A 15,943-nucleotide genomic window follows, 5' to 3' on the forward strand; every position below is an offset into this window, starting at 1 on the left:
TCCGCTGGCCCTTTAGGTACTTCAAATTACTAATAAATAAATAACGATGATTGTTTCAAAGGATTGTTCGTTGTATTTTCAGAATTTAAAATAAAGGGCCACCGGAGAACATGGCCGAGTTGCTGAAACAATTCAAATTAATCAATAATAATTATGATTATTATTTGTGTTCCGAACTATACAGGATGTTGTAAAAATTGTATATTCTATGCGCTTATAAAAATCATATGAGGTATGAGTAAAGGCGGAAATATACTTACGTGTCAGGGCCAGAAGCAATTAGTTTTATATATTTAGCATAACGTGTTGCGAGACGAGACAACATGCAAATATGACCCTCACCATAAATGTACATACATCATTGACTTATACAGGGTGTCCCAAAAGTCAACGTCATCCCTTAAAGGGCTGATAGGTTAGCTCATGAGAGGCCAGAATATCACAATATGACCTTAGTAAAAACTCGATAATTTTCGAGATATTGACACTTTTATAAATTTGCTGAAAATTGACACCTTGGATCAGTTTTTTGCGTGCCGCCGGTACAAAAATCCATATTGTTAGAAATTGTTTGGTGTTGCATCACCCTGTACAGCCCTGCTATAGATCGCAGTCAAAAAAAATATCGAGTAATGCTGTATGTTTAAAAAAAACTCGGTTTTCAAAGTCATAAAAGGTAATCGTATTTTTTTATAAACAACTTTGACTCTACATACTGTAAAAAAAATATACCACGCAAACCTGGCACCTTATTTGAAAAGATTGCTCATTTAATGCAGTTTCCAAAATGGTATAAAACGTTGCTATTGTTTCAATTAACAAAAAAGTTATTGCTATTTTAGTACAAAACGACCTCGATGTAAAATTGTTTGAAGGAAATTTATCTGACTAAATTTATTAAGGGTAAGTCATGTTGGAATGAGTAAAAGTAAAATAGGTGATGGGGTCAGCCGTGGCAACATAGATGACGCAAAAATAGCTAAGAAAAAACTTACCAAACTCTTATAAAACATATTTTGCGTTTTTTACACCTTATTAAAAAAAACTAACATTTATTGACTTTTATTTTTATTTCTCAAAATTATAACACCACATTATTATATTAAGTACATAATCAGCAAAAAATAATACTCATTAATGGTCATAATCATAATTTAGAGAGTTTGCTTTTGTTTAACAATAACTTTAAAATAAATAACAAGTAATTAGAGGTAATGTTAATGACAAACTGATCTGTCCCTTTTTTGGATACTGTGGGTGTAAAATGTACATGTGTAAGCGTTTTACTTGTCACACATTAGCACTACTCAGGTACCATTTATGGGGAATGTGGAGTTGCTATAGTCCACTTTTTTCGAGAAAGATACTCAAAATGCGTTATTTTATTAACTGTGACAACGTTGACTCTTTTCCCACTCCCGGCCACACCACTTATTTTACTTTTACTCATTCCAACATGACTTACCCTTAATAAATTCAGTCAGATAAATTTCCTTCAAACAATTTTACATCGAGGTCGTTTTGTTCTAAAATAGCAATAACTTTTTTGTTAATTGAAACAATAGCAACGTTTCATACCATTTTGGAAACTGCATTAAATGAGCAATCTTTTCAAATAAGGTGCCAGGTTTGCGTGGTATATTTTTTTTACAGTATGTAGAGTCAAAGTTGTTTATAAAAAAATACGATTACCTTTTATGACTTTGAAAACCGTGTTTTTTTTAAACATACAGCATTACTCGATATTTTTTTTGACTGCGATCTATAGCAGGGCTATACAGGGTGATGCAACACCAAACAATTTCTAACAATATGGATTTTTGTACCGGCGGCACGCAAAAAACTGATCTAAGGTGTCGATTTTCAGCAAATTTATAAAAGTGTCAATATCTCGAAAATAATCGAGTTTTTACTAAGGTCATATTGTGATATTCTGGCCTCTTATGAGCTGACCTATCAGCCCTTTAAGGGATGACGTTGACTTTTGGGACACCCTGTATATTACTAGCGTAAGGACAGGCCCAAGCATTCTAGAAAATGACACCCTCGCGTTGGCCCTAAAATCTCATAAATCTGTCATAATTTGTATGAATTAGGGCCAGCGAGCGGGTGCCATTTCTTATGACAAAACGTTCTGACGGGCGTATCTTTCCTTTTGAAATCATTGACATACATACATACATACATAAGCTCACGACTGTAATCCCCGAAGGGGTAGTCAGAGGTGACTCGCAAAAGCCACCCGCTTTACACTGTACATTTGTACTCACGTGATAGGTCGCGAGCCGTATCGCCGTTTTTGAATGAGTACAATGCACTGAAGTTGTCGGGTAAGTGGGCAACCCGACTTTCAGATGTTTTCAACCATAAATGTATGGAGCCGATAAGATACTTCTGGCGCGTCTGTTTCCGCCTTAAGGCCCACATTCACGGGCGTACCAATCCGCCGGATTTGTCGCTGGCTGGCGTGTGAATGGGTAGGCGGGTGCGGCTCGCGGTACGGCGCGGCGCTCGCCGTCTGGGTTCGCGAGCGCCGCGACCGCGAGAGAAATAGGTAATGTGCCTTGTGCAAGGCTTAATAAAGTTGACAATCGACTGGAGTGCAACTCGGGGTTCGTGTAGTGTGTGGGCGATGACGGATTTGTCCGCGGATTGGTACGCCTCGGGGTGCGTCAAGTGAATGGGCTGCTTTAGAAGTTTTGTTGGCTCTAAAAGTCATTTGCAATTGCCAATGATTACAAAAGGAAGGACATGCCCGTCAGAAGGTTTTGTCAAAAGAAAACTACACCCGCGCGCTGGCCCTAATTCATATAAATTATGACAGGTTTATGAGATTTAGTCTTAGGTACGCTATTAATATGGCAATTGCTCGATTATTTGAATAATTTTGCAACTTCCGCCATTTTTACAACATCCTGTATGGTGTCGTTATCTTACTATCTCTAACAAATAACCTACTATATAGGGAATATTTATTCAAAATTCTTTAAGTAAAGTTAAGATTTAGCGTCTAGTCTAACTAGTCTCTTCATTCGAGTATATTTCAAGTTAATTTGACTGTTTCTCAGCGTGTTTGAAATAAGAAAAATAATGTCTGTTTAACATAGTTAAATGTACCAAAGCATTTAGGTATTATGTAAAATTGTGAACTATATATACTTGCGAAAAACTATAATAATAAATTATTTTAAAATGTACCTCTCCAATTGTTTTATTATTTATCTTTAAAGGTCTTTCCACCTTTCGGCATAATATCTTCCGCAACGGACACATCGTATTCAGTATTCGTTAGAAATTCATACAAGTGCTCTCACTTCTACATTTATGACAATCTGTTTGTTCCGATAGGGTGCTTACATAGAGAATCGGGTTCCCTGTATCTACCTGTACCGGTACGGTAACCTGATTATGTGAAAGCGCTCATGACATTGAAAAATCCGGGAAATGCTCTGTGAGTGAGCGCTTTCGCATAATCAGGTTACCGGTACAGGTAGATACAGGGAACCCGATTCTCTATGTAAGCTCCCATACGTAGGATACCGATAGGTGGGTGCTTACCTTTAAACGCCTGTCTGACCCCTTATGTTTATTTAGTATAACACGTGCTAAGTATTCACCATGTTTGCTCTTTAGGCTTACGTTAAAACACGTCACTGTTAATACGTCTTGCCTTTATGCGAAAAATATATAGGAACGCATTTATACAGAGTAAAATTTCACAAGGTTCACAAATTTACAGTCAGCTAAAGAGATAGGTTTACCCTCCAAAAAAACACGTCAGACGGTTATGCAAAAACATACTTACTTAATCTATTATTAACCTTGATGTCAACCATAAAAAATATAGGCCGATTTGTATCTAAGCTTGTTTACTGATAATCGGGCTTCTATTTCAATCCACAACGAAGATATGGGGCGATCGAAAATGGATTAAAACTTTTTCGAAAAACGCATGGTTGTACCGCTGTTTTGCTCGACTTGGCAGGTGCCTGATGATACAATCATTCGTCAGTAGATATCGTCAGCGCAATATAAAAGTATGTGTGCTAGGGTTATAGAGGTATACTCATCATACAATCTGACTGGCTAATCCTTTGCCACGGTGACAAACCCTAAGGGCGCTCCACATTCTCAAGAGAATCCCGCGAGAACGCGAGAAACATGCGAGAAACGTGAATGTGGAAGCGATTCTCAAGTTCTCGCGTTGTTCTCCAACTTTTCTCCACTTTTTGTCGGTATTTTGGCGCGAGACAAAGGAGCGCGAGAACGTGAGAACAGGTGAGAACGTGTATTTACTCCACACTCGCATGTTTCTCAGTATGCGCATAACAACAAACTTGTCGCAGCGGTTACTCCTGCGTCCATCGTCATCGAACGCGAGAACTAATTAAGAACTTTGTGAGAGTGTGTACCCAAAGAAGTTCTCACGACAGTTCTCGCAGAGAATCTCCGGAGATTCTCGCGTGAATGTCTCGCGTGAATGTGGAGCGCCCTCTAGTTCAGCTCTAGTGTTTGTGACCGACACGCTAAGAATAATGAATACACATTAAACAGAGCACCTTTTAATTGCTCCCAGGTGGGCGCGGCGTAATCCGGGATGCAGGGTTACTCCTGATTAAGAATAGAATAGAATAATAATAATAATATGTGGGGACATCTCACACACGGCCATCCGACCCCAAGCTAGGCAGAGCCTGTGTTATGGGTATCGGACAGCTGATATATCTACACAAATACATAGATAGATATAAATTATAAATATCAACACCCAAGACCCGAGTACAAATATCTGTCTTTAAACAAATATTTGCCCCAGCCGGGAATCGAACCCGGGACCTTCGGCATAGCAGTCAGGGCCAATAACCACTACGCCATTCGACCGAATAGAATTGAATACTCTTTATTTTGCACCATTAAAGAAAACATTACAATATCACAACTTTATATAAAATAGTACAAAAAAGTCTTATTGCTTAAAGCAATCTACCAGACAACCTTTGGATGGAAGAGACAATTTTAACATAATGGGAGTAGAGGTGCAAGGTATGTTACTACTTAAACAGTACATACATACTATAGACTGTAGAAAGTATGTGTACTGCAACACAATACAATTCAGTAGATAACTTTTAAAATTAGCGCAAGTATAAATTAAGTACCGTACTCGTACTACGTAGGTAGTTATTTAATCAAAATATTTTACCTATTTAAAATTACAATAATAATTAAATTCTAAACTATTCAAAGGCGTAACTCTTTGTCTTAAGCCTGTGCTTCAGTGGTAATATGATAGTATATAAACAGCTGTATTTACTTAGCTTATCTTTGCATTAAGCGTAGGTGCTGGCGCGTACATTGATTCTAAGGAGGCCCCAACTTATTATTATGGTCAATTTCTACGTCTTCTTAGTAAGTTGTAGGTAAAAAAAAACTAATTTATTAGAGTAGGGTAGAGCGCTAGAGTGGTGGTAGCTCAGTCGGGTAAGCGCCCGCTTCTGACGCCGCTGACATATATTATAAACCTTACCTAGCAAGTTCTTTGGATTTTAAGTAACTACAATGCAATAACATTGCTCATACGGTGAAGGAAAACATCGCGAGGAAACCTGCACGACTAGATTTAGCACATCTAGATCTAGATATGTGAATCCACCAACCCGCAGTGGACCAGCGTGGTGGAAAATGCTCCAAGCATAACAAGGCACGGTAGACCTAGGATATGCACAAACGATCCAATCGAGAGAGCCATGGTACTTACACTCTCATAGAGAATAGAATAGAATAGACAAAGATCTAAGTTTTATACGTGACAGGTATTGTGTGTGTCTCCTATAACTCCTTTTTATCGGTGAATGTATGTTACAAAAGTGCAAACACATTACCCTGTTTAACTATCATAAATAACTATTTATTTGCCATGTATTTATATTTAATTAATAACAATGCAATTAATTATTAACGCCTATCTACATGCTTTGTCACGAATTCATTTAGAAACGTGTTTGGAAAAGTCACAAAAGGTCCTTTTGAATTTATAGTCATCCTTAATTAAGGGAGCTATTGTTCAAACTATTGTAAGGTTAAAAAACAATAGGTTAGGACACTTATTGAATAAACTAGTACCTAAGTAAGTGTACCTAGTGAGACGACCGAATGGCGTAGTGGTTAGTGACCCTGACTACTGTGCCGAAGGTCCCGGGTTCGATTCCCGACTGGGGCAGACATATGCTTAAACACAGATATTTGTTTGGATGTGCCCGTAAAATGGCAATAGGCCCGCCCCCTATTACATTGGGACTAACATAACACTGGCGAAAAGTGGGTGCAGCAATGCACCTCTGCCTACCCCGCAAGGGAGTAGGTACATTAGTACAAGGTGTGAGTGTTTTTTTTTTAAGTATACCTAATTGTATCAGACTGTGTATGGTCTAATGGTAGAAAGCTAGCTTCAACACCCTGTGGTCTAGGGTTGGAATGCATGCTTATATTTATTTAGCTGTAGGGAACCCACAATAGCTAATGCCAGTGGAGTCAACGAAAATCGGTTCAGACGTTTGTGAGCTATACATATAGGCTGTCGCAGACATATACACTTACATAAACACAGCAGACACGTTAAACTTATAACAGAAGTTCTTCACCACGGACTTATTTTCATAGCGAAGATGGGAATAAGAGTGCTTACTAATTTATAATTCGGTAAGGACTAAAGGTAGATCATTAGTTTTATTACTTCTATGTATTGTTCCTTACATCAAAAGAGAAAAGGGCTTATAAGTTACCAGCTTTTTTCTGTATATGGCCTTACGTGGGACGGCTGAAGCGACGACTTTAGACAAGTAGTCGGTTGTGGCTGATGATGATGTCTAAGGGCCTGTTTCACTATGTCAGAGAGTGACAGCATGTCTTTTATCTTACAAGTACCACATTATCCAGACATTATGAAACGTGCCCTAAGGCCGAGGACAGAGTGTTGTGGCGCTCCTTGGGAGATGCCTATGTCTAGCAGTTGATGGTTACGGGTTGATGATGATGATGGACCTTCTCTAGCTTTGTACAATTCTGCTATAATCATGCTTAAATGGCTTTCGAGAAGCAGCCTGGTAGAAGAAGCAAACCAGAACTTAGATCTATGTGTCTCTCTCTCACTCTCTCTTATGGGCTATGTAGATATCCCATACGGGGGTTTGGTATGCCTTCCTTGTCTTCTCTCTCCACTTCGCCTTGCCGTCTCCAACGTCGTTCTCGAAGACTTTGCTGTGTCATAGGTCTTTTGGCACTAGTTACGTCTATGTATCTGGTTTTAGGTCAGAGTAAGTGTCCAAAAATTTAAATGGGCTAAGAAGTCGGATGAGCATCCGAAAATCCTGTAGAATGATGGGCACTGATGTGGATTCGAGTAATTAGCACATCTAGAGATATATGTGAACCCACCAACCCGCAGTGGACCAGCGTCCAAGCTTAGGAAGGCAGTTTATGGGGGATATGCACGAAGGTTCTATTCGAGAGAGCCAGTAGCTGCAGGTACTTACACCCCCACAGTGAATAGAATAGATGGGCACTATAATCTACTCCTGCGCAGATGGCTAATATCTCAATAGCCTATTCTAAGAACTTGTTTTTGCTTTCACTGAATGTCACTATGTAAATTTTCAGTAAGTATTTCTAGGAAAGCGATGGAAAGAGTTCAGGTTACAAACAGCAGTCTGTCCTTGTCTGACGTGACGTAGGCATTTCGACAGCCAATTAAAACCTGCCATTAGCCCCTAACTATCATTTGTAACCATATTCGTATTTGCACAAGTGTCACCGTTGACTTTTTACACAAGACCTCTGTCGCGGTCTCGTATCCAACTGAAAGCCTGTATTTTTGTCACTGAAAATGGTTATAAGACTGCCGTTTGAAAGCAGAATCGCTATATACAGTCCCTTTTGCAAAGTAAAGAATAGATACGCTGAATTGTTTGATGAAATTCACGTTTTCGCCTCAATGTTAGCCATTGTGAGCGCAACTTAACCGAGTGATGAGGGGCCTTAATAAAATGGTTTCGATCGTAATGTTTTTATAGTAGAGGTGATATATATTCGATTACGGTTTTAATTAATAATTAGTGGATATAGAGTAGTTAAAATCTGGCCACTGAGGGAGCACGCTACATAGAAATGAATTTAATTATTTTTAGCGGGCTTTTGCTCGTGACGTTCTGCGTGAGTTTTTTTTTCTGGTGGCACAGGTAACAATATTATGCAGCCAGTGTGTTTAGTGTTGTGCGTCATTGATCAATAATCGATCGATTCGGGATAATCGATATCGTATTGTTACTTGTGTGCCGTTTTTGTGATAAATGTGTGATATTGTGATGAATTATTAAAAAGTTTGTTTTAAATCGTAGGTCAGTCTGACGCAAGCGTCGCCGGAACGAAAACGTAAGTTTTTAAATTTATTTCTTCTTCCAAATGAGACATTATACTTAAATTGACGTGATCTTTTTTTTTTAAACTATAATAGTTACTTTTGGTATAAATTTTTGAGACCATATTTCAAAATTATTCACATGTTGTGATTTTTTCAAAATTTTGCTGTTTTTATTAGGTCACGATCTTATAGTTGTCCGCCGTTATAAAGGGGGTATGTATATACTTACTATTTACTATCATAAAAGTGTATACTAACAAGCTGCTAAACCTAAGTGTATTTAGAAATACGTATGTTCTGTAAATAATAATAATTAATCACGTTTTTTCCACACTCATTCCACTTATAAACGACATTGAATCTGCTTTGTTTTCTTATTGGTAGATTGTAGCCCATTCTGAAAGACGTAAATTTAATGTCAAAACTGGTTGTGCAGTGGCAAATTTCCAAAAGAATCTTATTTAGTTAACATAAGATCTAAAACATTCCAGTATTAGCTCAAAAAGATCATAGTTAGGTAGATTATAAATTATAACAAAGCCTAACTTTACTGTGGGGTTACCACCACCGAACATTATTAGCAATCTCTTGTCAAATCTGACGTAACTTGTAGTCGTGTTAGTCTTTTCAGTGGTGGTACGTTAGCTGATCTTAATAATAATAATAATTGAATGATTCACTTCTTAGCTACCTAGGTACATCCCTATTAATTTTTTCCTTTACCTACGTAAATCAAATGTTCCAATGGCAAAAATGTCTCTAAAATTACCCTGTACGTATAGTCATATAATGTAACTTATTTCAAAGATAATGACAAAAAATGTTTCAGAATTGCCCCTAGGTATCTAATACTTCAATCTAACCTAATAGGGTTCCGCTCATCTCGCATAATCTTTATTGGCCAAAACTCATTTCGCATAACTCGTATGGTCTAAACTTTTTTGGCCGAACCATCACTTTGCCAAGACTTATGTGGCATAAGGCTCGTTTCGTCTAAAACTCTTTAGGCACAATCTTTAAACACCTAAGTTTCGTTTGCTCAAATTTATGTTCGTCTATACCTATGTATAATCTTGTTTCTCCTAATGTTATCTTAATAAATAATATATTAAGTATGTAGTAAATGTACAAATTGTGGTATTTTCCTCCTACATCCCGAAAATCACGATATTGTATGATCAAAAAATCGAAAGTTAACGACCAATATAATTATTACAAACCCCATGAGATCGAAACCTAAAAATAGGTGCGACGACGAGCAAAGCGAGGAGGAGCGTGTTAGGTGCACATGTTCATCAAAACCAAAGCGGAGCGCAGCGAAGCGGAGCGGAGCGTTTTCCAAACAGCGGAAACAATACAAGGCACCAGTTTGCGCTATGTAGGGAGACGCTCCGTCAAAGTAAAAGCCAAACGAATATTATTATTTTGTATAAACCTATGCCATAGCATTATTAGGCTATTCAAGATTTGGCCATACCATTATTAGGCTAAACAATGTTATGCGAAATAACTTTTTACTAAACGAGATTTATGCCATACGATTTTCGGCGTAACGAGACTTTGACCAAACGTTACTATGCAATACGAGATTAGGCAAATAAATCTTATGCCAAAAAAGGTAGAACCATCCTAATACTTATTTTTTACCCAATATCGTCTATAGCAATTATTTTGTTCAAGATCCTTTTTTTGGTAACTTACAAATAAAAAACCCCTCTCAGAATGAAAATGCTGTCTGAAAAGCGTCATGTTTCTGTGCCGCAATCTGTACCTACGTCATACAGGGCGGAGGGCCAATGCCAATGAAATCATAGGCGAGGTCATACATAATACGTCTCTCATGAGACGGTCGAATGGCGTAGTGGTTAGTGGCCCTGACTGCTATGCCGAAGGTCCCGGGTTCGATTCGCGGCTGGGGCAGATATTTGTTTAAAGACAGATATTTGTACTCGGGTCTTGGGTGTTGATATTTATATTTAGTATCTATCTATCTATGTATTTGTGTAGATATATCAGCTGTCCGACACCCATAACACAGGTTCTGCCTAGCTTGGGGTCGGATGGCCGTGTGTGAGATGTCCCCACATATTTATTTATTTATTTATTTATTTATTTATTTAATTAAAAAGTTTCACTTACAAAAAAAACCTCAGACTTCCTCAATTTTAAAAACCATTTAATAAGTTCTTTATGTAGCCTGTGTAGTGTTCCACTGCTGGACAAAGGCCTCCTTATGAACTGACCACCGTTTTCTTTATACATAACTAAATAATTTATACACCTAAGTTACTAAAATCTTTTTTTAAGTATACTTAAAACTTTTAGATTTGGAGTAAATTTTATTTTCAAGTGGGTTTATACAATTTAAGTTTAGGCAGAGCTAAAATAATAGCTTCTTACGTATTACGTTGTACAAGTATAAGGCAGAGAAATCTGACCCCTCTCAGAAGCATTGTTACTATTAGAGGGGGGTCAGGTTTCTCTGCACATGACCGTACTTTACCTTCTATTTAGGTACCTACCTTGAAATTTAGAAAAACTTTTTTTTATTTATAGTTATACTTAGAGGTCGTTTTTTTTCTGCACACATTTGTTCAAGTGCATCGTTTAGCATAGCGAATTTCCCACTTACGTAAGATACCATGTTATTGCACATTTATTATGCAAATTATAATGTAATATAGTTATTACAGAATAGATTTGAATGACATAAAACAGCTAACTTGAAGTACATTCATTTTAATGCAGCTTTGTGCAAGTCAGTGTGGGTACCTTAACAGAGTCACTTTTACCTAATGTAAATAGTAGGTAATATTCTATTCTATTCTCTGTGGGGGTGTAAGTACCTGCACCTGCCTCTCTCGAATGGAACCTTTGTGCATATCCCCAAGGTCTAAACTGCCTTCCTAAGCTTGGACCATTTCCAACCACGCTGGTCCACTGCGGGTTGGTGGGTTCACATATCTAGATGTGCTAAATCTAGATATGCAGGTTTCCTCACGATGTTTTCCTTCACCGTAAGAGCGATGGTATACATTGTACTTAAGTTAAAAGAACTCATTGGTACATGTCAGCGCCGGGATCGAACCCGCATCTCTTGTGTGGGAAGCGGGCGCTTACCCGACTGAGCTACCACCGCTCAGTAGGTAATAACTGACAGACGTTTGGTCTATCGGTTTTGGTGCATCATTATATCAAATCATCGCACTGTGGATTCTGAAACCAATTCTAATTTTATTTTAGTGCTGTTGCTGTCTAAACCTATATTTATAAAAAAAAGTATTTTTGACATGAGACACCGTTATTTTCTTTAAAGTTTTGGTCACTGCACTGTAGCTTGATGCCATTCCTATTTCTGCCTGTGATTTTTTGTTTGTTTGTTTACTTACTATGTTATCTTTTCAATAATGCTCAAACGGCAATTTAGTTGTTAAATAATGTTACTTATCTATACTTTGTAAAATATCCTCTGAAATACAGAATTATATTCTAGTTCAGATGGCAATACTCAACACATCTGTACCTTGTAATTGGTTTAATAAATAAATAATAATTATTATTATTATTATTATAATATACATTTAATCTAAAAAGTTTTCACTTTTGTTGGATATTTGACGTTGTTAGTTTGTTGGATATTTGACGACGGATGGTGTAGAAGTTAGTGACCCTGACTGCTATGCCGATGGTCCCGGGTTCGATCCCAGGCCGGGGTATATATTTGTTTATTATACAGATATTTGTACTCGGATCTTGGATGTTAATGTATCTATAAGTAGATGTATGATGTATGTGTGTGTGTGTGTGTGTGTGTGTGTGATTAGATAATACCAGCTGCCCGATACCCATATTACAGGCTCTGACGGTCAGATAGCCGTGTGTGAGATGTCTTCTTTCCATCTTTATGTTTCCAATCCTGTAAAAGGGTCGAAAACCCAACCCAGTCACCTATACTTACAAATGTCTTCCATCACAGACCAAAAACAACCCCTACTACCGGACATAACGAAGAAAATCGAAACCGAAGAACGGATCCCGTTCTTAGGCCGTCTGAGTGAGATAGGACGCGGGCCTATCTACCGCAAGTATGGCGCCGAGGTCCCACGCACGACCACGATCACCAATGGAAGTGAGTAGAAATAGTTTTTTATCCCCAGTTTCACCATAGTCTGTTAGATGATTAATACCCCTGTTACAGTGCCATAAACTTATCTGCTCCGGTGACAGCTCACGTAAATTTCTTCCTAATATTTCTTAATTCTATAAGATTTTAAGTTTGCGCGTATTGTTAATTCGCTCTTGCGGTGTTAGGTAATAAACCCATCTAATCTTTAAAAATATACAATTCATTAGTAAGTAATGAGATATGGATCAATTTAGTTCGCTCTCACCGGAACAGATAAGTTTGTTGCACTGTACACTGTAATGTCATCTCCATATTAAATTCTTCAGATATTTGACAAAAGTCAACGACGTTTTGATCTAACAGAGTATGGTGAAACTTTGGCTTAAGCAGGTCCCCGGGGCTGATATTTGTTTGAAGAGAGATATTTATACTAGGGTCTTGGGTGCTACTATCAATATGTATCTATCTATGTATGTGTGTAGATAAATCAGTTGTCCGATACCCATATTACAATCTGCCTAGTATGGGGTCGGATGAGATGTCCCTACATGTTATCATTTATAACCAATTTGTTTTCATTACAGACACGGCAGCACAGTTCAGCAACTTCGACCTGGGGAAACCTGAAGCGGTGTTCTTGCAATCTATCAGCCCCCAATTCTCACCCGTACAGCCGGAAATCATTGAAATATCACGATCAGAAACTAGTAACCAAGCTCAGTCATTCGCTGAAACAAGTGAACAAAGTAGTTCTTACACGAACGAACAAGCCCAATCATTTGCAGAGAAAAATGAAGAGAGCAGTTCTTTCACTGATAATAACCAACAGAGTAATTCTTTTGTTGAAAATAATCAACAGAGTAGTTCTTTTGCTGAAACAAGTGGACAGACTAATTCTTACACAAACGAACAAGCCAAATCATTTGCAGAAAATAATCAACAGAGTAGTTCTTTTGCTGAAACCAATGAACAAAGTAGTTCTTTCACGAATGAACAAGCCCAGTCATCCGCCGATAGTAGTTCTTTCACTGGAAATAATCAGCAAAGTAGTTCTTTCACTGGAAATAATCAACAAAGTAGTTCTTTCACTGAAAATAATCAACAAAGTAGTTCTGTCGCTACTACAAATGAACAGAGCAGTTTTTACACAAACGAACAAGCTCAAGCATTCGATGAAACAAATCAACAGAGTAGTTCTTTTGCTGAAACCAATGAACAAAGTAGTTCTTTCACGAATGAACAATCCCAATCATTCGCCGATAGTAGTTCTTTTACTGAAAATAATCAACAAAGTAGTTATTTCACTGAAAATAATCAACAAAGTAGTTCTATCGATACTACAAATGAACAGAGCAGTTCTTACACAAACGAACAAGCTCAGTCATTCGATGAAACAAATCAACAGACTAGTTCTTTCAATGAAAATAATCAACAAAGTAATTCTTTTGTTGAAAATAATCAACAGAGTAGTTCTTTGGCTGAAACGAATGAACAAAGTAGTTCTTTCTCTGAAACGCAAGCTAAAACCGTTGCTGAAAGCGAATCGAAACAGCAGGAATCGTATAATGAGGAACGTAAGTATATTTTTATTATTATTTATTCATTAAAGTGTACATATTTTATGTAGGTTTTACAGTTAATGTCCCACAAAACTGTTTAATACAGTAACTATAAGCAACTGTTGCTTCTGATGCGTAAAATGGGCGCTTTACGTTTTGCTTAAAGTCCAATCCACATTAAAATTTGTCGGTAGGTATCTCTAATTTTATTTGACTTAATATTTTGCAGAATAAAACAATTTGCATACGCTGTCTTATGATATGTAGTCTACTTACAAAAGTTAGCTAAATTAAAATGTATTAACTGATCTAAGTAAGTACTTATTTAAAAAAAAATACTACCGATGGCTTTTTATTCAAGCATATAATTTTATTGCAGAATCTCAATCTGAAACATCTCAACAATACAGCGAGAACAACTTTCAGTCTTCAAGCAGTGAGTATATATATTTTTCATTATGTATTTTTCTACTTTCGACGTTTTTGTAATGAAAAATACAGTGTTTACCTCGGGTTCACCTGGAAATTTTAAAATTACTTTTTTTTTTTCGTGAATTATCATAATACATATTATAAGAAAAGTTGTTCAAGTTGACCCCCTGAGTGACCTCCTTTCCGTTGGTTGACCACTATTCACGGGATACCCTGGATACGTAAAAAAAACTTCTATAGTTAGTTTTTTGTTTTTGTCACATTGTCAATTCGTCAAGGCACATAGGTAACCTAGATTTAAATTGATTACCTCCCGCCAGACGTTCGCTATATTTGTTATTTTAAGACGGATTTTAATTCTGTTGACACAGGTGACGCTTCGTCGACAGACTATGTCGCTCAAAATATTGGTAAGTTAAGTAAATATCTACAAAACTACAAAGTTTTCATGGTGAAACGACTTTGACATGACAGGAGGAGTATAAAATTCGATTTAACTTTCATCTCCTTTTAATCTTAGCAAAGCAATATACAGCAAATAATTAACTATGTATTTAGAAAAATCTAACATAGTATACATAATTATAGTACAATAACTTCACGATCATAGTTACATTCTCTTTTTATCTTCATTTTTAATGTATTATCTGCCTTGGCTAACACATTATGTTAATACATGGGGTTACAACTGCTTACCTCCAACTATTTTGCCCAAATAATTTGAACCATTTGGTGCTGGCAAGAAACGTGTTCATTAAATCATTCATATTCATTTATTTCACAGATGATAACGAAGATGACGACCGTAAGTATCCACCATTACCATCTCAACCTTAGGGTTAGTTCCACCATACTCTGTTAGATCATTAACACCCCTGCTACATTGTAAGTGTCATCTAAAATGAAATTTTACTCTATGACAATCTTAAATGCTTGACAGATGTGTCAACAGTCAGCAACTAACCCCTTGTTATGATCTAATATCTACTTACAATGGGGAGTTGTCTGACAGAAACAAAAAATAACAAATTTGATGAACATACGTAATTATCAACGTTTGGCGTGTGTTTAAAAATATATACGTTTTTGTCTACTTTCATTTATTATGTTTCATACTTTCATATTTTATTTATTTATTTATTTTATTTTATAATTGTCGGGTCACTAACAGCTATTCATTACACAGTAAAGTATTATAATTATAGAATCAATAAGCCATTTAAAAGAGACCACTGATGGAATACAGAACAAGAAGAAAAAAAAAAGTGATAAGCGCTTATTTAGTAAAACACACTATTTACGAGAAACATAGTACATACTACTATAATATAGTCACCTACTATATAGTAAAGTAATCTATACTGGTTTACAAAATACAAAAAACAAAACTTAATTATGGTTTATCGCTTG

General features: G+C 36.8%; 1 protein-coding gene across 2 annotated transcripts; it reads left to right on the top strand.

The window, feature by feature from the left end:
* Positions 1–8,064: 8,064 nt before the first annotated feature.
* On the top strand, positions 8,065–15,493 carry LOC105387925 (GATA zinc finger domain-containing protein 14). 2 transcript variants are annotated; one of them, XM_048624214.1, is made up of 8 exons: positions 8,065–8,208; positions 8,394–8,427; positions 8,594–8,629; positions 12,393–12,545; positions 13,127–14,116; positions 14,481–14,537; positions 14,905–14,943; positions 15,318–15,493. In XM_048624214.1, exons 1-8 carry the CDS (start codon positions 8,164–8,166, stop codon positions 15,368–15,370), a joined length of 1,407 nt encoding a protein of 468 aa, XP_048480171.1. In that variant the 5' UTR covers positions 8,065–8,163; the 3' UTR covers positions 15,371–15,493. The 2 variants fall into 2 exon arrangements, with proteins under 2 accessions (XP_048480171.1, XP_048480172.1); XM_048624215.1 differs by lacking the exon at positions 8,594–8,629.
* Positions 15,494–15,943: the final 450 nt, after the last annotated feature.

This window comes from Plutella xylostella, chromosome 11, assembly GCF_932276165.1.
Source record: "Plutella xylostella chromosome 11, ilPluXylo3.1, whole genome shotgun sequence".
Classification (NCBI taxonomy): Eukaryota; Metazoa; Arthropoda; class Insecta; order Lepidoptera; family Plutellidae; genus Plutella; species Plutella xylostella.